The following is a 27,177-nucleotide window of genomic DNA, read 5'->3' as shown; positions in this document are numbered from 1 at the left end:
TATGTAAAAGTATGAATGTGCTAATTCTCTCTCTCTCTTTCTCTCTCACTCACTCTCTCTCTGCTACTCCTGAGATCCTGACTTCTGCTCTCTAACTTGCCTGATCAGTCTTGATGCCCTGCCTCTGTTTGGAGTCTCATCATTTGGTGGCCACTTGCTGCTGAACATGGCTCCACATGGACATCCTGGAGATACATGAGACTGCAGCGGATTGTATCACTTAGAAATCATGAAGATGGCTTCAGTCTTGCACTCATGCTTCATTAATCAGTGAACCTTTGATGAAGCTAGAATGAATTTCCTGGTTATATAATTGCAATTTTTGACCAGATAGCACACAGTAGGGAAATGATTTTGTCATCCAGATGAGGACGGGTTCCCTTTAGAGTCTGGATCCTCTCAAGATTTCTTAATCGACCGTCGCCTTTGGCTTGCTCATCAGAGATAAATAAAAAAATGTTAAATGTATATCCTGAATTTAAATATTCATGTAAAGCTGCTTTGTGACAATGTCCAGTGTTAAAATGTTATACAAATAAAATTAAACTGAATTTTTGATTCTTCTCATGAAAGAAGCTGCTGTTTCTGGGAGTGCAACACACTTACTTTAGACAAAATACAATGGCCATTCTAAGAGAAGATGTCAAATCCATGTGGTCTTCGAGGACAACAATCTCCTCATCAATACAACATTTGTCAGACTGTATGTTTATAATCACACCCTCCAGTGTCACCCAAATGAGGATGAGGTTCACTTTTGTGTCTGGTTCCTCTAAAGGTTTCTTCCTCTTCCATCTAAGGGAGTTTTTCCTCACCACAGTCACCTCAGGCTTGTTCATTGGGTATAAATACAAACACATTTAAATAGAAGTCTAATATTAATCTTGAATTTTTGTATTATATTAAACTTTTTATATTATGCTTCTTATGTTCTGTAAATCTGCTTTGAGACGATGTCCATTGTTAAAATTTCAAGGAAATATAACAAGTAAAAAACAAGTAAATATAGTGATAGTTTGACAAATTAAAGTGTTTTATTATTATTATATATTTTTTTGATCATAATGAATACATTGGGTGCACGGTGGCTTAGTGGTTAGCATGTTCGCCTGACACCTCCAGGGTTGGGGGTTCGATTCCCGCCTCCGCCTTGTGTCTGGAGTTTGCATGTTCTCCCCGTGCCTCGGGGGTTTCCTCCGGGTACTCCGGTTTCCTCACCCGGTCCAAAGACATGCATGGTAGGTTGATTGGCATCTCTGGAAAAATTGTCCGTAGTGTGTGAGTGAATGAGAGTGTGTGTGTGTGTGTGTGCCCTGCGATGGGTTGGCACTCCGTCCAGGGTGTATCCTGCCTTGATGCCCAATGACGCCTGAGATAGGCACAGGCTCCCCGTGACCCAAGAATAGTTCGGATAAGCGGTAGAAGATGAATGAATGAATGAATGAATACATTTGTCCATGACAGCACTAGCATTTGAATGGAATTGCCCTTTGCTGCACTAACACAAACACACTGATGTTTCTTTTCTCTACAGTCTTGTTCCACTGAGCTTCATCCTGCTGAGCCTGCCACACTGCTAAAGGTCTGCACCAGCCACATCCTACTGACCTTAAAACACACAAATCAATACTAATGTGACACACACACACACACACACACACACTTCACACACACTCCCTAAGGCTCTTTGTGTTTTCCACTCTAGTATAATGTACTATATGGCTGACATTTAAATTACAAGTAGGTGCCCAGGAGAGAGGGATTGTAGGAAAGAGTACTCTTTGCACTTCTGAGCTTTCTATGAAAAGGCCATGTGCTTGATTAAGACTAGATTATTTGAAAGCACTCTCATGTTCTTTTCCCTACTTGGCATAACAGATGTGTGATCCTGTAGTAACCTGGGTTAATACTGTAACACACATAAGGGCACAGCTAATGATAGGCATGCTAGATTTCATTGTTTTGCATTATTAAGATGTATATAAAAGCTGTTAAAATGTTTGCTTGCTATAATATCCGATTTAATTTTCCTGTTGCTGAGAAGCATTCATGATAAAGTTTGGATACAGTCACATGTATATGAGTGTATGAGTGTATATGTGTGTCCTCATGAGGACATTGTTTGCTGCCTATGGGGCGTTTTCAAGAAGGGAGGAACCAGACGTATGAAGGAAAGTATCTTTGTGTGTGTATTTGTGTGCAAATATATTTAATAGTACTAAGGGACAGAGATGTAAATGTATCTCAGAAAGCATGACGTTAAATAATTCGCATACTACTGTATGTAAAAGGGATGAACCGTTTTAACTGTTTTGAATTGCCTCTTTGCAAGCTCTTCTTTCCAGATTATCTGACATCAGAGACACAATAGTGGCCTAAGATACATTTACTGATGATTTTATTAGCAATGTACATTTTTGTCATTTGTACATCTTGAGTATATTATATACTGTATGAAGTTCCAATCTTTTCCGACAGGATAGTGATTTGCAGCTGGTGTGAAATTAAAATCTAGACAACGCTATGAATAAAGGCCGATATATACACAATTTGACATTTGTGTAATCGTGTTTTGTGCTAAATTGGTTACTGTTCACTAATACTGATCGCTGTATTTTATATAGAAACATGCTTTGGTGATTTTGTACAACATGCGAGTAGAACAGTGATGTAACCCACAGTCCTGCAAATCATGATTTACAATATTTAAGAAAAAAATCGAGTTCATAAATTTTCTAATTCTGATGTCCACTGTGTGTGTGCATTCAATCCAATTCAATTTATCTGTATAGTGCTTTTAACAATTGACATTGTCTCAGTGCAGCTTTACAAAAGTATAAAAACAGAATGAAAATTATAAAGTTTAAAATTAAGCTACTATTTATTTCCAACATCTATCCCTAATGAACAAGCCTGCGGAGGAAAGGAAAAACTCCCTGTGATGATATGAGGAAGAAACCTCGAGAGGAACCAGACTCAGAAGGGAACCTCATCCTTATTTGGGTGACACTGGACAGGTTGTAGTTTGTAGCAGGGGCGGTTCTAGGATTTCATCTTTAGGGGTTTTAGCCCTCAGTGAGAAATGAAAACAATAAGAGTTTTATATTATATATTATATCACTACATAGTAAGCCAAAAGTTATGGTATTATTTAGAATAGCAAAAGTGGACACCAAAATTTTATGCATGTGATGATGTAATGATGCCAGTCTTGAATCAAATCAGTTCATGTACAGTATGTGTGCATTCTCTACAGTGTGTCCAATGAATGCAGTCATTAATAAAAAATATTCACAAGACAAAGACCAAATCAGTAAATGTTATTTTTATTTAGTATTTAATGGATTGTTTGATAATATATTATCAACTCTGGTAGTAATAATAGTGAAATTTCACTGCTTTTGGTTGCTGCCTTTGCAGCTTTCCGCCGATTAATGTTACAGATAAATGCCTCCGGCTCTGACTGACTCTGTGCTTCTCCGTTCAAATAAAGCAGACAGCTCATGACGCACTTTTGAAAGACTACAACGCACGCGCGTATGTAAAAGCAAAGTAAAAAAAAATCTCTCTTGGATCAAACAAATAAATAATTTTTTTCCCATCGACGACATGTCCTGCATTTTAACGTAATTTTTATTGTTTATTTATGAAAGTAAAAATGATACTTTTAGTTTTAGGGTGGCTGAGATCACAGACAGGGGGGCTGGAGCCACCCTAAAAAAGGCCTAGAACCGCCCCTGGTTTGTTGTCAAGTGGAATTGATCCTGAGGAACTAATAAGTCAGTGTCATTTCTGAGTTCATGTTAGTTTGGTATAAACCATAAGTCTGCATAAATAAGTCTCAAACCTTGCAAGCTAAACGTGATTTCCTCACACAGTGAACATCACGCTTTGATCATGTTGCCATAAAGAAAGAGACATAAGCCTCATCAGTTCACTTTGTAATCAGATCCCGGCTGTCAAAATGTCTGCTCCTGCGCCACAGTTGGAATTAAATCTTTAAATCCAATTTTCTCCATTTCACTTCTGAGGGTAAGGAGAATTTAAAATGTTATGACTATAATTCTGGTTGAGATACATGCAAAAGAAAACCATATCTCAGTTCATGAAGGAATGTGTTTCTCAGAACTACACTCATTGTCCACTTTATTAAGAACACCTACACATTCATGCTGTTATAATCATCCAACATTGTGGCAGAAGCACAAGCATAAAATAGTACAAATACAGGTCAAGAGCTCCAGTTAATGTTCACAACAAACATCAGAATGAAGAGAAGACGTGTACACTGTGACTTAAATTATGGCATGGCTGCTGGTGCCTGATGGCCTAGTCTGAGTATTTCAATTGAATTCAGTTTAATTAATTATTATTAACAATTCACATTGTCTCAAAACAGCTTTACAGAAGTATAGAAAGAGAATAAATATGTTAAAGTTTAAAAGTAAGTTACTATATATCTCTAACATCTATCCCTAATGAGCAAGTCTGAGGGATGATATGAGGAAGAAACCTCGAGAGGAACCAGACTCAGAAGGGAACCTCATCCTCATTTGGGTGACACTGGACAGTAAATAATGTAAATATAAATAATGTCCTTTCTACAACAGTTTGGAGTTGAGTGGAATTGTGCAACCAAGAGCCCCTGAGGAACTAATAGCTCAGGGTTCATTACAGACTTAACGCTAATTCCTTCTTGCCGAAGTCTTTAAATGTTTCAGAAACTGTTTATCTCCTGAAATTTTCACTCAGAAACAAACAAAACAAAAAATTTGTTATTGAGAGTGATCAGAGGAGAAAGACCAGGCTGGATTGAGATGACAGGATGTCTATAATAACTAACTGTGGTGAGGAAAAATGCATCCCATCATGCACAAAACATGATGTGGTGAGCTAAGACAGGAGAAAACCACATCAGCTTCCACTCATCTCAGTGAAGCTCAAGAGCCTATTATGGATGCACATTCGCCCAAAGTGGACAGCTGAAGACTAGATATAAAAATATGGCCTGGTCTTTACTCGTGTGATTTCTTGATGGCCTCAGATTCTTGTGCTTGGCTGACAGGAGGGAACTTGATATGATACTGAGACGTATCCTGAAAAACTCCCCTTTTTATGTGAATCCCTTAAAAAAATCCCTTGCTCTGCTATTTCCCTGCAAAATAAAGCGAGTTACAGAAAATAAGCAAACAGTGAGAGATGTTAAGTAGAGAAATGAGAAGTGTGTGTGTTCTTCTGACAGAATCATCGCTTGCTTTGCTTTCTTGTGTTTCTCTTCTGCTGCACTGATTTGCTGATATCACCTGACTGAACAGCAAATCAGTGAACTCCTTCTCCTTCTGCACTCTGACGCTGATTTAAGATGCTCATTCAGCTCATTTGGGCATTAAATAAGGGTAATAAAATAAAATAAATAAAACTGGATTGTGTCCTTCCTTGTGGAAGCTGATTTACTTACTTTTTTATAACTTTTTCACTTTAAATAGGTGATAAATATCAGTTAAATGGAAAACTCCTTTCGAACCTTATTTTACAATTTAGTGGAACAAACTTCCCAACAGGTGAAGACCTACCTCTTCCTGAAACACTTAAACTAGCACTTATTTTCCCTGTTTTATGTGTATATTATATGTGTAAAAAAAACGCTGAACTTTGGGTTACTTAACGTAATCCCCGGTTCTTTGATAACAGAGTGAGGTGTTTCACTATGGGAATCGCTTTGGGCGTGACCAACTACGGAAGCTCTTATGACACCACATCTGTCTTTGACAGACAGGTCGACCTGCGACCAGGCTCCGCCCTGCCTATATCAGACAGGTCGACCCCGTCTACGTCATTAACGAGATATCTTCCCGTCCAAGTGCAAGGAGGGAAGTGCTGGTGAAACACCTCACTCTGTTATCAAAGAACCGGGGTTACGTTAAGTAACCCAAAGTTGTTTTTCTAACTTCGCTCGGTTTCACTATGGGAGATATAGACAGCTCCCATATTACTGTTTCCAAATGGGTACAGAAGAACCGGCTCCCAGCACTGCGTGCGCTAAGGACGGCTCCGAAACGTCTAGCCTATAGAATTGCACAAACGTACAGTATGCGGCGTTGCCCAACTCGCCGCCAAGCAAATGTCCAGAACAGAAACTCCTCTGAGTAAAGCCCACAATGTGGCCATACCCCTAATGGAGTGGGCTCTCAAACCCTTAGGGGGCTGAAGACCCCTGCAACCATACAGTAAGCCACAGATATCGCCTCCACAATTCAGTGGGATAGCCGCTGCCGAGATAACAGCTTCCCTGTGTGAGGAGTAGCCCAAGACACAAACAGCTGGTCACAAGTTCGGACACCAGCTGTTCTGTCCACATACACCTGAAGAGCCCGCACCGGGCATAATGTATTAAGTTTCTGTTCCTCCGGAGAAGAAAATGGAGGAGGATGAAAAGCCGCCAGTACAGTAGTTGGGCACCTATATGCCGATTCCAAAACCTTAGGCACGAAAGCAGGGTTAGGACGAAAAGAAACTTTAGTGAGCCCTGGAGCGAATTGTAAGCAAGACGGGCTAACCGGCAAAGCATGTAAATCTCTCACACGCTTGGCTGTCACCAAAGCCAGGAGCAGTGCCGTCTTAAGAGAGATATACTTAAGACTCACCGCCTCTATCGGCTCAAATGGATGTTGAGACAAGGCATCTAATACGACGGGCAGATCACATGAAGGAACCATCTGCCTAGACACCGGCCGTATGCGGCGCTCCCCCTTCATAAAACGACTTATTAAAGGGTGCTGGCCTGCCGACTTTTCCCCAAAACCTACATGGCAGGCTGAAATAGCTGCCAGGTACACGTTAATGGTGGAGAAAGCCTTCCTTTTATCAAGCAGATCTTGGAGGAAGCACAATATATCCCTAACAGAGCACTGAAAAGGCATAATCACTCTCCGCCCACACCATTCTTCAAAAACACGCCATTTATTGCTATAAAGAGCGCGGGTAGAGGAGGCTCTCGCACTCTGTATAGTATGTATAACTGACGAGGGCAAGCCAGCCGCATTCAGATTCCACCTCTGACGGGCCAGGCCCAGAGGGCTAACATGTCCGGATGAGGATGGTAAATTCCCCCCCTGCCTGAGACAGGAGGTCCCTCCGTGGGGGGGGACATGTTTGGGACATGGAGGAGCGCTTTTCGTGACTTTGCATTTTTCTGGGTTTTTTAAACATATCGCCCTCGGCTGTTTGCCTGGCTGCGATAGTGCAACATTTATTGATATGTTTCTCGAACCAGGGGAGCATATCGCCCTCAGCAAGTGGCTTGGCTGCGATAATGCATGTTTTATCAACAAGTCCCCTGTGTGTGTGAGTGCTTCGTGACACTGCACATGGCTCTGACCTCCCTCTTGACTCTGAACTAGAGGAGAGCGAACATAATGAGCCCTTATCAAACTTAGAACAGAAGGGCTGAACTTCTTCTCTTCGCCGGCGGAGACAGAAGGACAGGGGAAAAACCTGTGTGTCAGGTCGCACGCTTTTTCTTCCTTTCCTCGGGGTGGGGCGGACGGTTCCTAGCCACCGCGGCCGCAAATGAATGCTTTCCCCAAGGTCCGGAGCCATCTGGACGCTGTCGCTGACCGACCTGTCCGCTGTAAGCAGGTCTCACAGCTCTCGCGGTCATCGGCCTCCCTCTCGATGCTGCGGCTGCTGCAAAGCCCTGCCGCGTCGGCAAACAGAGGTGAAAAGCCTCATCCTCCTGTTTTCTGAGGGTGCTGGTTTCTCTCATTTTCTCGAGAGCAGGCCCGAATAAACCCTTAGTCGGGTCGTAAGGGGCATCCATCACCTCCGCTTTCTGAGCGTCGCCCAGGCCTGACAGGTTTAACCACAGCGCTCGCTCACCTGACACGGCCAGGCCCATTATGTGGCCGCAGCCCTGAACCGCACCGCTTGAGGAGCGCAATATCAGGTCATTCACGACACAGATTTCGTCCCAGAGTGCCAGGTTCGGTACACCCGAGTCCAACTGAGGCCCCATCTTCTCGAAAATCTCCGCTTGATATGCTGACAGTAAAGTCACAGCATTCAGCAAGCATACGGACTGCCCCGCGTATTTGTACATCCTCTGAAAGGTCAAACGTCCGTCTTACTCAGCAGTGAAAACTGCGATGAGGAGGAAACAAATTGTCGATTCGGATAGAGGTGATAAGCCACTGAAGACTCCACTGCTGGAGATCCGGCCAACCCCAGCTCCTCCATTCCTTGAATCTCCAACATCGAGTGTCCCTTGGTGGGGAGCTTGCTCTTAAAGGGGCTAGACCAATATCGAGACATCTCCTTCATGCACGCAGGCACGGCAGGCAGGAGCTGTCTCGCCACCGAGTGGGCCAGCGGCAGCCTTTTCCCATCGTAAAGGTCTCTCACGGCTCCTTCGCCAACTTTGGTGGCTGGCCAGGCAAGGCCCAGGTTCGCCGCGGCCCGTTTGCACACCTCGTGCAGGCTGCTGTCAGCAGGGGGGGGCCGAATCGGTCGTGCTAGGTGGTCTAGACTGTTGGACTGGGAAGGGGGAATTGTCTTCCTCCTCTTTGTTGTCCATGCCCAGATCGTGGAGGTCAGAGTTAGCATCGCCATCATCGCAGCTTCAGACAGGCAAGGGTCCTGCTGGTTAGCTACCGACACTTTCAGCCTCCTTTCCAAGATTTTCACCGGCAATGACACACAGTGAGCGCATGTCTGCGGGTCAGCTAGCGACGTCTGAGCGTGCTTTGGGCCCATACACACTATGCACATAGGATGAGGGTCCCTGCCCGAGATGGTAGATCCACATGATGATGGACCAGGGCGGGATACAGCCTCCTTATCTTCGACTCATGCCCTTTGGCGTGATGCCTCTTCGACTCGTCACTCACCACAATCCTTCTACTGAAGTTGCGTTCGGCGACGGAATCCAATGACGGTCCATCTATTGAACAGTTAAGCGAGATCAGCAAGTCGGGATGCGCTGAGAGAGCTTGCTGCAGTCTCCCACGGGAAGAAAGCGCGAATGACGTAGACAGGGGTCGACCTGTCTGATATAGGCAGGGCGGAGCCTGGTCGCAGGTCTGTCAAAGACAGACGTGGTGTCATAAGAGCTTCCGTAGTTGGTCATGCCCAAAGCGATTCCCCATAGTGAAACACAGAGCGAAGTTAGAAAAAGAACAGAGATTTAGGTTGATGATATTCTAAGTCTGTAACCTAGTAAACCAGTGTTAATGTATTGATTGATAGACGTTAAATAACTTTTGTACATCGTTCTGGATAAGGACGACTGCCAAATGCTGTAAATGTAAACGTAGGTCTATAGTGTTACTTAATGAAACTGGAAAAGTCTGAATTATGAAGTCATAATCAGATGCTTCATTTGGATTCTGTTGTAAGGATCATTTATTCTCCCTAGGGCTTTTCTGATTCTTCACTATGTAATACACAAAAAAATAGACAATGCACCGAATATCCATTTTTGGCATTAAAAAGGTTGGGCATTTTTGATGTGTTTTTTGAATACCTTTTTTATGTTGTATGTACTGTATGTTCATTTATTATATTTACATCAGTGTATTGTGTCCGCTTTAAAATATCAATACGTAACAACAGCAACAAAATACAGAAAATACTGAAAAACCTCAGCACCCAACTTGCAACAGTATGACGAACAGAAACTAGAAAGCACTCACAATTATGCAAATTACTGGCTAATATCTCAGAGCATGTGGGCCTACGCATCCATATTCACACTGCAGTGTCATTTAAGACAGCCCTAATGTCTGGAATTTTCCGTGTGGAGGCGACTTCACTCATTTTCTCTACGTCGGAACAATGCTGATGCGTTAGAGCAAACACCTCAGACGCTGAAAAGCACTAGACAGCTAGAGAGACAGAGTGGCTTGAAAGGACAACGCACACACCCACACACTGTATAGGAAGTGGGGGGAAAAAAACCTGAGTGAAATATCGACAGAATGATAAATTTAATTACTCAGACACAAGTCTGAACCGCTGGCGCTTACATCAGTAATAAAACATCACTACTGTTTCACGGTAAGTTACCCAACCTAACTGCGATAATCCACTTGTGCTTGTTTTTGTTCACTATGATTTACGTGTGAGGTGAACAGATTTGGATTTTGCTAACATCAAACAGGCCTTGAAGGCCAAACTGATGATTATTTACAAGGGATTCCAACTCCTGGGAATTTCACATCCACCTGGTCTCTAGAGTTTACACAGTATGGTACGATAAACAAAAAAACACTAATTGAGTGACAGGAAAAAAACTCATTCAATAGAGAGATGAATAGAGAGGTCACTGGTTCAAGCTGTCAGGAAGGATATTGTAACGCAAATCATCGTTCTTTACAACCATGCCGAGCCCATAAGTAGATGGGCTACAACAGAAGAAGTCTCCACGTCTCCATTGGGTTCCACTCCTGTCAGCCAAGAACAAGTATCTGAGGCTATCATGGTCATGCATCATGGGCCTTCAGTGGTCCAGTTTGAGTTACTATAGACTATAGACACAGTCTGATGATTCTCCTCTGATCTCTCTCATAATTAATGTGTTTCAGCCTGGAGATCCTCCAAACACATCACATACAGGCTCTTTTTTGTTTTTCACACCATTCCATGTAAACTCTAGAGCAGGGGTGGCCAACCCGCGGCTCCCGAACCGCATGCGGCTCTTTGCCCGGTTTCATGCGGCTCTTACTTTCATACCGAAGTTTGTATTTGTGTCTTTTTAATGTGCGTGTTCGCTTCGCTTGAGTTTAATACGGTATTTTCGTCAAACGCGCATGTGAGTGGGATGAAAATACCTCAAAGTTTCCCAGTAGGAGCAAGATCATTTGAGTAAACAATTTGTGTCAAGTTTGCTCTCAAAATGGCAGGGAAAAAAAGGTGATGTTCATGTGTGCCCATGTGTATGATGTGGCTCTTTGCGGTAACACAGTAAAAAATGCGGCTCTTGGTCTCTGACTGGTTGGCCACCCCTGCTCTAGAGACTGTGTGTGAAAAATCTCAGATCAGCAGTTTCGGAAATACTCAATCCAGCCCATTTGACATCAACAACCATGCTACGGTTAAAGTCACAGAGATCACACTTTTTATTCATTCTGATGTTTAAAACTCTTGACCTGTATCTGCATGATTATATGCACTGTGCTGCTGCCACCTGGGTGGCTGATTAGATAACTGCACGAATGTCCAGACGTACATGTGTTCCTATTAAAGTGGACGGTAAGTGTATATATTTTAATTGTACAGCTAGAACGTGTCCATAATATCATACGTACACGCTACCAGTACTCAGAACCCAATAAAACCTCTTACTATAACTGAAATGTCCTTCTGTGACAAGTACCTCTAAACATCAACTTTACATCTTTACTAGCTTGCTGCATTTCAAACTTTCGACAAAAGACAACGGACAGCAGACAACAATCTTCTAATTCTAATTCTCTTCTCCTACACTGATGTGTTAGACTGAACAGCAAATCAAAGAAGCAATTCTATTTCAGGATCCTGATTTAAGTTGCTCAATCAGCTCTAATGGGAAACAGCGACGGTCGAATGGAGCCAATGGTGAAGCGTAGTCAGTTTAGTGTGTCCGGATCCTTACACTGAGCACAGAACACAGTGACAAGGAGAGTTTATATATTTAATGTTTTGCATTTCAAACTGAGCCTGGAGTGAGCCTAATGATTCTGGTGTGGTTTGGGTGTCAGATGAAGAAATGACTGTTTTCTTGAGTGTCTTTGCATTGCGGAAAAAAATGTTAAACTGTTTTACCACATGGTATAAAGGAATCTTTGCATGGATGGATGGACGGACGGACGGATGGACGGACGGACAGACAGACAGACAGACAGACAGACAGACAGATAGACAGACAGACAGATAGATAGATAGGCAGATTGTTAGACAGACACCTGAGGTTATTTCAACAGACCATTAAAATAATAAAAGAAATATAAAAAAGCTATTTCCATACACAGTCTTTTAAATTGATTAACATGACAAAAAATGGACTAACAGCCACAGATATATATATATATATATATATATATATATATATATATATATATATATATATACACACACACACACACACACACACACACACACACACACACACACACACCTCGTCATGTTAAATTAATTCAGTACGAAAAAGGCTTTAGCATGCCAACTATCAGAGAGCCGGTGCATAATTGAGCTGTGTAAAGTAAAGTCAAGGCCTAAAAGCTAGGAGTGACTCAGAGAAAAGTGGTCAAAACCTTGTGATCTTCATCCACCTCCAGCGCTTCTGAATATGACTACAGTGTGGGTGTAGCTCTGGAGCTAAATGTCTTTGTGAGGGTGCGAGTATCGATTAGCGTGTTGGCTAAAAAAACGTTTGATGCGGCAAGGATAAAATCAGACCTTGCCTCCGGGTTTTTACAGGTTTTGATTAAGATGAAGGATGAAGAAACATGATCCGGCATCATAGGATCCACTCGGGTTCTGGATGGAGTATTGATCTGCAGGGTTCAGGCTAGAGAATAACTGATGTATTAACACTAAAGGTATGTTTTGCTTGACACTCAGAGTCTGGATTTGTCAAAAGGTCTGATAGAGTAAGAGTAGTGTGACTTGGGCATGCACAAGCATACACACATACACACACAGACGTGCACACAAAAAAGATGAGAGACATATTACTCGCTCTATCACAAATTGTAAATTGCAGCAAGAACCCATACAAGGTTTGTAATTTTACACAGCAAGCAGTATCTTCCTTCCATTACAGCGAGTACAATTATCAACTTCTCTCTCCACAGGCAGGTGGGAAAGTCATTTATTCCATAACCCTGTGTGCGTGCACGTTTCTAACACTAACTCACTCCACTCTCTGTGGCTCACCTGACAGAAGACGGGTTTGTAGTGCTCAGAAAAGATGTGTGCTAGCTCTTCAGAGCTGTCAAAGTCCACAGGCAGCCGCTCCACACACAGGCATTTGGAGTGGATGTGCTGGGCCGTGCTGAGCTGGTTGACGTCACTCCACTGCACCATAAGAAAACGATCGCCCTGCACTTTACCCAGCAGCTCTGAGCGAGCCCTTGAGGCCGAGTCCTTTTTCATGTACTCCACAAAGCCATAGCCCTTGGAGTGGCCCGTTAGCTCGCTGTAGACTAGGAAGCAGCGTTCGATGTTGCCGTAGGAACGCACCAGTTCCTGGAACTGTGTGCCTGTGAATGTGTGAGGCAGGTTGGTGACGCACAGCAAGGAGTCGGTGGGCTGCAGCTGGACGCTGATGTCACGACCACGCACCGACGTCTGGTGCAGTGAGCGAATGGCGTCCTGAGCCTGGTCGCCATTTAGGAGTGTTACAAAAGCTGGCAGGACACACAAACACAGATAAACATCAATATACATATACAAGGACCGGCAGATGAAGTTCAAAATGCAAAGACGTTGAACAGGAATAATTACTGAATGGCATAAGAAGGACTGTGTAAAGTATGCACAAACTATACCACCACCTCAGAACATTACAGAAAGTCTCAACTTATTAACTCACAATACACAAATTAACACACAAATAAATTAACACCAAACAAATATCACAAAGAAAAGCAATGGGTATTGTAAAGGTCAGGGAAATATTTAGGGGATTCCCCATGGCTCGCCACTGGGGCCGCTTTTAAATTTTTAATTCTGTTTTACCTCTTAAAGGATTTTGACAACAGATGGGTCACGCCATGACGTCACTTAAAATTAAACGCCATGCCAAGACGTTAAATTTTAACAAGCATTTCAATCCACATGTCAGACTCACGACAAATTTGACCTGGCCTTCTTTTCTGCTTCCTCTCTACTATTAATTTTTACTGCATGAGTAAAGACACAATCTACCAAGATGTCATGATCTACCATAATTTTACATGCATGAGTAAAGACACAATCTACCAAGATGTCATGATTGTGTAGTGACATTGTTTGTACACTATGACTGTCATTGTATATCAGCATGAGGAAACATATTCAACACGAATGTACTGGCTATTTACTGTCCCACTGTCTTGTGTCATGTTTTTTTTGGTGAAGGATTTTTGTAATTAGAGCTGGCAGATGGCTATGGGCAAAACAGGCTTAGTAATGAAAGCTGGAGATCATAGAGGACTTAAGATTTGTGAGATCCTCTTCTTTTGTTTTTGTTTTTTTTTTTTTGGTGCTTTACACAAAGTCTTTTTTATTAATAGCCTCTTGAGGAAAAAATGGTGTATAGAACATATCTCCCCAGGTTGTATATACTGTATATATTCTATTATATATTCCTGTATAACCATATGAATTATGGAGACATTTATACACAGAGGTACTGAGCATCAGTAGGACTGCAATTAGCACACCAGAGAATTCACTTGATGTGGCTTAGACGAGAGACACTGATATGACAAATAATACTCTATACTGTATGGCCAAAAGTGTGTCGACACCTGAGCATCACACTACTATTTTTTTTTTTTCCCGAAAATGTTGCCACCATTGTGTAAGATGTCTTTGTATGTCATGGCATTATAGTTTCCCTGCACTGGAACTAACAGGCTCAAACCTGCTCCAGCATGACAATTCCCTTGTGTACAAATTGACAGGATTCCTCAAGGCTGATGTTGAAGAACTCGAGTGCCCTGGATATCAACCCCACTGAACACATTTGGGATGAACTGGAACATCGGTTGAACCCCAGACCTCCTCACTATGACTAGTACCTGATCTCACTAATGCTCTTGTGGCTGAATGAACACAAATCCCCACAGTTACGCTTCAAAATGCATAGAAAAGCCTGGAAGTGGTGTAGAGTGGAGATTATTGTATATTATAACAGGAAAGTTGAGTTAAATCTGTAATGGGATGTTTATAAAGCACATATGAGTGTGGTAATGAGGTGTGTACAAACCTATGGACATACACTGCATCTCTTTGAAAAGACAAACAAACTGACGGAAATGTCAATTTCTCTTCTCATAACTGATCACTGAGTTGCTTAAGACTGAAATTGAAGTGTTCTGTGGCTGTGAGCACATTTATATCATTTGGCAGATGGTTTCATCCAGAGCGTCTTACATCTCATTTTATACAGTTGAGCAGTTGAGGGTTAAGGGCCTTGTTCAGAGGCCCAGCAATGACAGCTTGGTGGAGCTGGGTACAAACTCATACCCCTCCAATCAGTAGTCCAACACTAACTTAGCCAGTAAGCTACCAAACCTCCACGTACTGTGAGGACTGACTAAAATGTCCAATGTGACTTCGGGCTTCTTGCATTTATTCTGCTTCCTTTTCCAAATCCTTATAACACAAAATGCTGGAAGATTCAAGTTGAGGACAAACACGGCTACAATTAGAGGCTAACAGCTGTGATTAAGCATTAATGATTACTCTGGTGCTGATGTAGTACTGGGAAAATCCTAAACAAAGAGTTGTCTTCAATCTGTGAAGGCTTTAATGGAAGATGTGGGCATCGGTGCTCAGGAAATAACTGTTTAAAAGTGAAGCTGAAATAAGGATAACCAGCTATTTTTTTTTTTAATGCTGAGGGTCAATAAAGGTAAATGTAGCAGGAAGTGCCGTGTTTGATAATGCACTCGTATACACATCTCAGTGATAAACCTTTTTTAAATACTTCTATTATTTTGCCCAGAGCCTCTTCCTGAAGGCGCTGTATCTTCTGTACAAAGATTGGCAACAATATACTCAGACATGTGAGCAGATGACAATAAATGTAGCTTGACTAAATTTTTTATTACAAAGAAAGTCTACAACAAAGCTTCTCAGAAAGCTTATACAATAATCTTATAATTCACAGCAATTTGCTAGTGACAGGCTTGGGACGGCCGTTTTAAAGTCACAAAAGAGACGTGATTATAGGCTTTGTCTATAAGCATGACAATGCTTACTTTTTTTTTCTTTCTGCTCCAGCAAGCAGGAGGAGGAGGAAAGTTTATTGAAGTAGCTTAAAGCCTGTAATTTTTCTGCCATGAGACAGCTAGAGTAATTCATCAAGAATAGAATAGCGTGAATCTTTTTTGTGGTGAACATTTCTCTTATCACTCTCTGAAGACGACTGCAGGTGACTTCGGGTCCTGACGGCCACGATGGCATGATGCTCGGCTGTTATTTGCAAACTCTGTGTTGTATGCATTCTTTATTTCCCAATGTTTGGTTTGTCGAGCTGTATTTAATTAGCTTCTTAAGATTTCAGAAGTCTTCTCAGCTTGTATCATGGCACTATCCCTTTCCTGCTCCCCACCTTTCACTGACATACAAATTGGCTGTTCTGACACCGGGAACAATAGAGCTCATTAGAGCTCATCAGCACTTATTGAGCTGGAGTGCCAAAGATCACGGCATGTAAAGCATGAAGATTCTGCATACCCTCTCCGTTAATGGATCTGAGGAATAATGCAGATGCCTCTTCCCATCCTCATTAATGGATGTTAGACGTCATTACTGCTGACTGTGCCATCAGTGCATGCAAAACATGCTGAGTTTGAGTCACTGCTGCCAACTGGAGCTGTGGCAAAGTGTATATCGCACGATCTGGCCCAACATTGCGGCTCATTATGGCTCGTTAGGCTGCCACGAGGCCGAGTGTCATTACCAGATGGCAAGAGGTTGACCACTGAGTTTTGGTTTTTCGGGCTGAGATTTGATAGATTGTCCTCCCTCTGTCGTTACAGTTGCTCAGAAAGCACAAACAATCCTTCACCTGCTGCTGTATGGCAGGATAATAATGAGAGAATCTTCAAGCCATGGTTTCCAAACAAGCCATGGAACACAAACAAGACACATAAAATGCAAAATATACACATACACAGAGGCACAGAGACTCAATTCTCCACCTTCTGCAATACATCATGTCAGTTAATACTGAAAATGTATGATGCAAAATTAAAATACACATCTGCCACAACCATAAGAACAAAAGAAGCATTCAAGTGCACATGAAAGGGCTCAGGCTTTCATCCTCCAGGCTAGATCTCCAAGAGGGGACCAGATGAGTCCAGGCTATTGGGTTTTTATTCACAGGTAAGAAATAAAAAAATTCTAACAGTTCAGAGTGATGCATCTTGATGTATAAGTTATCATATCAAACCAAATCTCCTGCTGCACCAAACACATCCACCTGCCTCAAGCTGGTTGACAGCAGAATGATTATCATTTACAAACCAGTTTCATTAGCGCACACAGACAACTTTTTCAGAATCAGGAATCGTAAGTATGTGGAAACGCTGATGAAATTTAAGTCAGATTAAAGCCTGAGCAGAACTTTCCTGCTAACATGAAGTCACCTTATTGTCAAACATGCTGAGAGAAAATAAAGATTAGCACGCCAGACTCTTATAATTTCTTGTACATACAATGTGATGACAGAACACACATCCAAAAAGTGCTGACTTTTTTCCAAGGGCGCAAACATGATGTGCTAAATCAGAAACCGAAGGCAGAAAGAAAGTTTCTTGTCGGTATTAATTCACTTATCATATATTATTACATTACTTTTGCTGGCAAGCAAATTCCAGCACGGCAGGTGAACAAATGACTTATAACCACAATATATACTGTATATGTACACACACAAACACACACACACACACACACACACACACACACACACACACACACACACACAGAGCTCTTTATGATAATAATGTGGTTTTCATACTGGACAAGTTTGCTGCAGTCTGAATCTGTGCACAATTCCTTCCTACAGCACTGGTCTGGATTCAGACTCAGTTGACTCTATCAAACCCCGGTGAATTTGCATTCATCTTACATCATCACAAATGTGTATGAAGAACACACCGCGACTCTGTATTTTTTTGTGCAGTAATGCTCCTCACCTCTTCTGTGTCCCACAACTTTTCCCTGCTACTTTTGCTACTGTGTGCTGTGGAAACTAATGACAGTGTCATCGGTTTAAAACACTTGCGCAGGTTATTTTACTTCTAGAACAAGTGCAGACTCTAGCACGAGTTGCGTTCACATTCAGGAATCACGGCACAGTTCCAGCGTAACCTGACTCACACCACCTCCTACAGGTAGTCTCAGGTTCAGTACCACTGTGAGCTACCCGATCACCTTGATAGCCTGACACCTTGACTACCAATGTTTCCTATAAACTGTGTTCTTTTTCAGACTAAACAGCCAATGTGAAAGACCACTTACACATCTTCCCCAGGAAAGTGTACAGTTAAACTCTACATCTTATTTTGTTCCCCAATGCAGTTTGTCTTATGCACAGTTTGTCTTAACTCTTTACCCGTCTTCTATTCAGAACTGCTGTTCGTCACACACTCAAACCAGCACAACACACACATGTACATTTCACCGTGTCTGTGTCACTGCTGTTATGAGAACAATCCACATTTTATCTAATAAGCAGAGGGCTGAAGGTAGTCACTTTCCAGGACTAAAAGGAGGCTGATAATTACACAGCAAAATATGGACTGCAGTCAGAAATTACAGGCATCAAAAGAAAATAAGGTTAAGGACTGTAACTGGAAGATTTTTCAAGTAAACTGCAAAAGCTTCTGACAGAAGGTCAAGCAGAAAAAACAGTTTGGTCAGAATTCATTTTACTATCAATCTGATATTCACATGCATATAGTGTGGCATAGTGGCATCACTCATCAACAGTACACACTATGGCAAGATAATCATCCTGCATGGAAAATGCTTTAGGCTACTAGCAAAAACATATAAAGCAACTACAGGTTCAATATTTACACACACAGCAGACTGTAAGGCTTCTGAATTGCTTGTTAGTCTAGTAAATAATTCTATGGGTTCTGGGAATAGAATTGAATATAATAGAATAGAATTGAATAATAATAGAATAGACAAGAATAGAATAGAATTAAAAAGGGTATAATAGATATACGATTGGAGAAGAGTATAATGATATAGAATACGGCAACATAATGCAGAATAGTGAAATGGAAGAGAAGAAAAAATAAATAAAACTGAAAAGCATAAAAAAAGCAGGACAAAGTACCATATTAGTATATAATAAAGCAGGCAGAATTTCTATTACTCAGAAGAAGAAGAGTAAATTAGTTTAAAATTGAAGAGAGCAAAAGTGTATAACAAATTCGAACAGAACAGAATTGAGCATGCTAGAATAAATAGAATAAAATAGGAATGAGTGAAATAGAGTGTAACATAATAGTGAAAAGAATATAATAAAATAGAATATAGCAAAGCAGCATAGAATACAGTAGACTAGAATACAATAAAACAAATGTAAAAAGCATAAAGTAAAATAAAAAAGAGCAGATTAGAGTGACAGAATAGAAAAGGAATGAAGAGCAGGCAAGAATACAGCAGACTGTAGAAGAACAGGTCAGAGTAGATAAGAATAGCACACTAGAGAAGAGAACAGAATACAATAGTATTGAATAGAATAGGAATGAATAAAATAAATAAAATTAAACAAACCGAAGAGATGAGAATAGCACACTAGAGAAGAGAAACGGAATAGACTACAATAGGATTTAATAGAATAGGAATGAATTAAATAGAACAGCACATAAACGAATAGAAATGAATAAAGAGAATAGGAACGAATAATATAGAACAGAACAAAAAAAAATAGGAATGAATAAAATAGAACAGAACAGAATAGAATACAGCAGACAACAGTAGAACACAACAGAGGAGAGTAGAACAGCACACTAGAGAAGAGTAGCGCAGGACAGAATAGAATTCAGCATGGCAGGGAGAATAGGGACCTGGCAAGCTTGCTACTCATTGATTTGTACATTCTTGCTAAAGCTGCATACAATGAAATCGCTTCCCTTCTTCCTTTTCACAAGCTTTCAGTTTTTTGAAGTTACAAGATACGTTCACAAAAATGCACACCACGCCATGGGTGCTGACTACCGCTGTACCGAACTACTGCTGAAGTTCAAACCGTATGTAACAAACACAGACGAGCGAAAAGGTACAAACAGTAAAATGGCACATTTGTTATATGAAACACTCTTGGACCACCATTCGTCCAATCAAATCACTGAACCAGTCTTAAGAAGTTTTAAAATGCTGAAAAGCAGAATCTGCTTTGACTTTACTGAAGGTTAAAACCTGGCTCATTATATTAAACTAACACAGTTGTCAGATAGAACCTTATAATTTCCAAGTGTCCAGTAATTGTTTTTTATATTAATGAATAAAACATACCAAGGCAGCTGAAATCAGTGCTGACTGAAATGAGATGGTTATAATATAATATAATATAATATAATATAATATAATATAATATAATATAATATAATATAATATAATATAATATAATATAATATAATATAATATAATATACTTTGTGACAGTACCTCATGTCCCTAATCTTATTATATATCATCAAAAAAAGACCAAAATCCTGCCTAAATATTTTTTCTTCACATATGGATGAGGAAAATATTATTAACCATAAATTAGAAATACTATAATGCTATAATATTAAGTGAAAATGCTAAAGATGTTTAAGTGGCACTATAACAATGACATGTAATAAAAAACATGAACCAAAAGTCAGAAAAGATTTGAAAAATTATCTACTGATAAAAACAAACAGGTGACGTGTTAAGGTTCCAAATCCATATTCAGCACCACAGGCATTGGACCCTGAATAAAAATAGCAGACACGCTATGACACACAGCCGTATATACTCAAAAGGTCTGTGATAATGAGAAGCCACAGTGCGGCACAATCCAGCCTGAGAGTATGACTACACTCTTTAGCAGACGTGATTGAGTACACCAGCACTCATCGTCCTGCCTGAACACACGCGCATGTGTGTATGTATATGTGCATGCGCAGCCGCCCACACTTGCCACTGCATCAATTAATGATGATCTCCTCCTGCTTTCCCAGCATCACTCATCTGGCTCGAGTGGTTGTCGAGATCCGCCTGCAGCTCCCACATGTTCTGGCAAAAAGCCTCTCTCTGCCTTCAAGTGGACAACAAGACCCCCGCACTGCTAATGGATCTGTTCACCTTCATCATCTTTGTCATCCTCATTCTGCTTTGGCATGTTCTCCTTGCTTGTTCTGATGGATTCAGTGTCCGTGTCTTATGTACAATAATGGTAATGATGCCACCGATCTGGAACATTGCTGCAATTACGACGTCTACAATTCTGTACCACAAGCATGGCAAAGAGATTGTATACAACTTCTCTGAGTTCCTTCACTGCCTGTAATTGTCAGATTTCAGTAGCATCAGTCTGTGCTATAAATCTGCCACTGTGTTTATATTATGCTGACAAATAGTCCACCAGGACTGAGAAAACTGGCAAGTACAAGCACACGCTAATTAATGTCGTGTTGTATATTAGTCATTTACTAATTGGGAACATCAATTGACAGCACGAGGAACAAGTGCAAAGGCGTGAGCTGACATCATGTGGGCTTTGATGGTGCACTTTCCATCCCTTTGGGATTTGTAGTGAGCTGTTAGCTCCACTCTCTGCAGGATAAATGACATTACTAGGCAGAGAACATTAAAGCACTGTCAGGACCATGAGGCAATAGGTCAGTTTTTCAATCACCAGTACTCGTTGATGTGAGAGCTATATACTATATGATCAAATGTTTGGTTTAACCTGGCCATCACACCCATGTGTGGATCTTTCCCACATTTGTTCCCACATTGGGAAGCACACAAATGTCTATGTCACTGGATGCTACACAATTGCACTGTCTCTTTACTGAAACTAAGAGGCTCAAACCTGTTACAGCATGAAAATGCCTCCATGAAGACACAGTTTGTCAGAATTTAATCTTTAATGGGATACTAAAAAACACATATGATTATTATAATCAGGTGTCCACAAACCTTCAGCCAAATATAGTGCATCCTTGAATAAATCGACTGTTCTCAGAGCTGACACTTATAAACCCTACGTTGAAGTTTTACACTTTCTGAAATTTAAAAAAACTTCATAGTGATATTTTTTTCCATTTGAGTCACACAGTATGAAGGTGCAGGCTATTGCAGGCTATTATTACTGCCATATGTTTCATTAAACAAAATAATGTTTAGTAAAACTATGTTTGGCTGCAATTACAGCTGCAAATCTTCTGGGATGTCTCAATCAGCTTTGAACATCTGGATCTCGATATTTCAAGCCAGGCGTTTGAAGCACTCCAGTGTAGTTTTGGGATTCTGCTTACGATCCTTGTCTTGTTGGAATGAGAAGAGATTTTCTTCTAGGACTGGACTGAGTTTGGCTCCTTATAAAAAGCAAGATAAGATAAAAAAAAAAATAAAAAGCAGACCCATAATGTGATCCTACCATCATTTAAATGTACATTTATGGAATTTGTACAACTGAAGTTTAAGGGCGGGGGGCACGATGTCTTAGTGGTTAGCCCATTCGCCTCACACCTCCAGGGTTGGGGGTTCGATTCCCGCCTCCGCTTTGTGTGTGTGGAGTTTGCATGTTCTCCCCATGCCTCGGGGGTTTCCTCCGGGTACTCCGGTTTCCTCCCCTGGTCCAAAGACATGCATGGTAGGTTGATTGGCATCGCTGGAAAATTGTCCGTAGTGTGTGATTGCGTGAGTGAATGAGAGTGTGTGTGTGCCCTGCGATTTGTTGGCACTCCGTCCAGGGTGTATCCTGCCTTGATGCCCAATGACGCCTGAGATAGGCACAGGCTCCCCGTGACCCGAGGTAGTTCGGATAAGTGGTAGAAAATGAATGAATGAATGAATGAAAGTTTAAGGGTCTTGCTCAAGGGCCCAGCAGGTGCAGCTTGATGGACCTGGGATTAAAACTCACAGCATTCCTTTCAGTAGTCCAACACTTTAACCACTTCCTAGCACTGTGCTGTGTGAAGAGGGTTCTTGGGGAGATGAGGTATATTGGGTTTCAGCCAAACCTATTGCTTTGTGACAAGGCAGAACATTTCAAGTATGTTCTTATTAGAACTTTTTCCATTTCTGCTCAGCCTCCAACATGCCCTTTGGTAAACTCCAAAACTGGAACGCCTTTTTTTTTTCAGTAATGATTGTATTGTGAACAGTTGTTCTTATCTGAGCTGTGGATCTCTCCAGCTTTGTTTTTTAATAATAGATTCAACTGTGCTCAGTAGGATGTACAAAATCTGGAACATTTTTCATAACCAAGCCCTGAATTCTCTCCAGGACTTGTCTAGATAGCTCCTTAGACTCAGTGTACTGTTACACCATTAACATGGTAAGATTTATGGGACAGTTTGAGGGGGTCTGACCCCACCTAATAAAAGACCAAAGTTCTTCTAGCAACATCTGTCATTTCGGTCTCCATCTTGGCAAAGCTCCTGGGTAGTTATTTTAACGTCATACACGACCAGGCTTTCATATACAGATTTTATATGGTTGTTAAAGTCATTGATGTTGACAGGTTTATCTAAACCCAATATGACATATCTGTTGTACACTCATATAATTTGTTGTTGTGTTCTGCTTCATTTAGATTTCGGACCTCAAAGAGAAGAGGCCAACCTCTTGAGGATCCTGAATCATCCAGAGATGTACTAGCTTCAGTTGGATTCTGCTTCATGAAGAATTTAGGCCAGAGATGGGAGACTCGAATCATATGACTTGAATCGAGTCAGACTTAAGCCGCAAATTTGAGACTTGAGACTTGCTTGACAAATATTAAAAAAAGACTCTGACTTGACTTTGACTTGACATTCATGACTTGAGATTTACTTGTGACTTGCACGTGTGTAACTTACTCCCACCTCTGTTTTAGACATTTGAAGAGAAGTTGCCAACCTCTTGAGTACTTTGAGGAGAACAACCTCTTAATCAATACATAAAATAACATTCTACATATGCTCTATCTTCATCACTGAGCATTTGACGGCATTGTGGAGAGAGCATTTGAGGAGTTAGTGTTGAATCTATAATGAACTCAGATGATGAATTAATGTATGGGCTGCTCAGGAGCTTCTGGTTACACAGTTCCAAATTGACTGTATATGACTGTAGACATTATTTCTAATCACACTCTCTGGTGTCCATGGTAATTCACACTCTCCAGTGTTTGTAATAATTTATAGTCTCACACTCTGTTATCACTCAAATGAGGATGGGTTCTCTTTTGAGTCTGGTTCCTCTCAAGGTTTCTACCATCTAAGGGACTTTTTCCTTGCCACAGTCACCTCTTGCTCATTAGGGATAAATAAGGATACTGTAAATAGGGAAAAATTTAAATAAATTGACATAAAAATGTTATGTTCTGTAAAGCTGCTTTGAGACATTGTCCATCGTTAAAAACGGTATGCAAATAAAATCAAATAGAACTGAATACAATTTAAATATATTAATGTATTAATACAGCTTAGATCTGCAAATTTTGATTTAATATCTGAGACCAGATAATGCTTTCTAGTTAACTTGTCTTGCTAGCTAGCCACTAGACACCAAACATTACATAAAATAAGCAATAAAATCTAATGAGTTCCCTGATGCTAATACCAGTGTTATATAATTCACACACTATTTTCCCATGATGCTGTCTAAGCAATCACTGTCTTTTGTGAGCTGAACTTGACAATAAATCTGAGTCACAACCAATCTGGTTTCACAAGATTACCTTCAAAACAACTGCACCGCTAGTTACACTGCAACATGTCAAGGCTAACCATTAAATTAGCCACCATAACAGATGCAGTACATGATGCTAATGACAACTTGTTAACAAAGAATGCTAGAAATTGTTGACAATGAGAAAATCTTATTCAGCTATTACAGTTAATATTAATACCTCATGGTCACATCAACTATAATAGCCCACAAATGAGAGGATCCAGAAGGCACATTAGAAATAATTAAGCATGAACCAGCCATTATCTAACCCAAGTGTGCAATGAGCTAAAACACAAGGCTTGGTGCTGAAAGAATTTCTCTTGATTTGAAGCAAGGCTTAAGCACACTGCAGAATAACTTGCTGGTTGTACTGTAGTTACTGAGCTTCTGGTACTCCATAAAACTGATAATCGAAACAGGAAACATGTATCAACACTCCTTTCTAGTTCCTTTTAGCTATTCAGGATTCAGGAAACCTGCACTGATCTTGAAGCAGTCTAATAAATGTGGCTGTTTCTTGTTAAGAGCCAGAAACAAACAAACCAAAAAATATGGTACAAGAACATTTTGCTGTGTTTCTTTTTGTTTGTTTCATTTCGCTTTGGGGTTGTTGTTTTTTTTTTATAAATAAAGGCGCTTTAATGTTCTAAGAAGCTTAGTTATGGGTGATGACAGCTGTCCAAAACCTGTTAAAAAATTCTAACCATTTGCACCGCTCAAGCACAGAGAAACTGAAAAAAAAAAGTTTTCTCAAAAGTAGAGAAAAATGTTTTAATGTCACTCAAATTTCAGGTAGCTTTTACAAAAAAAATTAAAAGAAAATTTTTCAAATTTTCAGCAAACTCTATTTCCAAATAACTTTGAAGCCGAAAGCTTTCTGCTTCAAATGAATTGAGCTAGACTTGAGTCATAATGATTTCACACTTGACGAAACGCTGACAACTGACTTGGCCGTGGACTTGTGCCAACTTGGGACTCAAATCTGAACCTGAAATCTAAGTTTAAGAATGGGACATGAGCTAGAATGTGGCCTATGAAAATGTCTGGCTCGATTTTGGACTTTGAATCATGACTTCAGACTCAACTTAGGACTTAACTTGAGCCATGAATTGGGACGTTACTTTCTTGACCTGGGACTTGACCTGGGACTTGACCTGGAACATAATTTTGGATTTGACTCCACTTGGGACTGGACCTCACTTAGGACTTAACTGTCTTGACCTGGGTCTTGACCTGGGACTTGACCTGGGTTGTGATTTGGGACTCATCAGTCTTAACTTGGAATATAATTTTGGAACTTGTCTTTCATGTCTTGATTGTCAACATGTTACATTCGTCACTTGAATATAATGTCTTGTTCCCACCTCTTTTAATAAGATTAAAACATTAATTTTAACATTAACATTAATTTTTATACATGTTAATCAATATAAAGCCCATCAACAGTTTACATTACCTTCGTGCCTTCGTAACTGAATGAAGCAGTGATAAATTATACAGTGAAATATAAATACAGAATTCATAACTCTTACTTGACAGTGCAGAAAATTGCCTATTGACTACACCAAGCTAATTACAGTAACCGAACAGACTACAACACTCACTCACTCACTCGTTTTCTACCACTTATCCGAACTACCTCGGGTCACGGGGAGCCTGTGCCTATCTCAGGCGTCATCGGGCATCAAGGCAGGATACACCCTGGACGGAGTGCCAACCCATCGCAGGGCGCACACACACACTCATTCACTCACGCAATCACACACTACGGACAATTTTCCAGAGATGCCAATCAACCTACCATGCATGTCTTTGGACCGGGGGAGGAAACCGAAGTACCCGGAGGAAACCCCCGAGGCACGGGGAGAACATGCAAACTCCACACACACAAGGCGGAGGTGGGAATCGAACCCCCAACTCTGGAGGTGTGAGGCGAACGTGCCCCCCCAGACTACAACACACCCCTTTATATTATTAAAGTGAATGCAATATTAAAAAGTGCTTTTAATATTATTTGCAGAGTATTTTATATGGAGCATAAAGCTGTGTTGATCAGCACCAGATAACAGAGCTTAGACAAATATTCTTATGTTCAGCTCTGACTTTTATGCCCACCACGTTTATTGTCATTCCATTAGCAGACCAGAACACCATGCATACCTTCCCAATGCCATCGCTGATTCCTCTCGGTTACACACGCATACACATTTTCTTCACTACTGAAGCAAGACAGACATTGTGCACAACCCCTTAAAATTAGCTGCATGTGCTGATGTATGTCTTTAGTAAACTTTGCATTTGCAAGGGTCAGAGATTATTATTTCCCCTTCCATTAAAAGAGTAAGCAGCACCTTAGGAGTAAATCCCTTTATATGTTCGCTTCAAGATACACTCAAATTCAGATGACTCACTCCATCTTCATCTGCTACTGGAAGTCAAACCCCCACAGTACAGCACTTATTCATAACCTTTAAAATATGTCAGCAGGAAAAAGGCAGTGATTAGAGAAAGTTTTAGATTTAAAAGTCTGCATCCCACCCCCACC

At 40.9% G+C, this 27,177-nt stretch overlaps 1 protein-coding gene across 3 annotated transcripts in view; it reads right to left on the bottom strand.

The window, feature by feature from the left end:
* The window catches only part of raver2 (ribonucleoprotein, PTB-binding 2), a 90,866-nt gene that overhangs the window by 45,306 nt on the left and 18,383 nt on the right, over nucleotides 1–27,177 (bottom strand). For all 3 annotated transcript variants that reach the window (XR_009648341.1, XM_060867600.1, XM_060867601.1), the window contains exon 3: nucleotides 12,913–13,385. Coding sequence is in view for 2 of the 3 variants with exons in the window: in XM_060867600.1 (XP_060723583.1) it covers nucleotides 12,913–13,385 (473 nt within the window). In the remaining variant the exon portion in view is untranslated. The remainder of the gene's footprint in view (nucleotides 1–12,912; nucleotides 13,386–27,177) is intronic.

The sequence above is a fragment of the Tachysurus vachellii genome, chromosome 4 (assembly GCF_030014155.1).
Source record: "Tachysurus vachellii isolate PV-2020 chromosome 4, HZAU_Pvac_v1, whole genome shotgun sequence".
NCBI classification, from domain to species: Eukaryota; Metazoa; Chordata; class Actinopteri; order Siluriformes; family Bagridae; genus Tachysurus; species Tachysurus vachellii.
The sequence above is the reverse complement of the archived record's forward strand: the minus strand, read 5'-3'. Positions and strand labels throughout refer to the sequence as shown.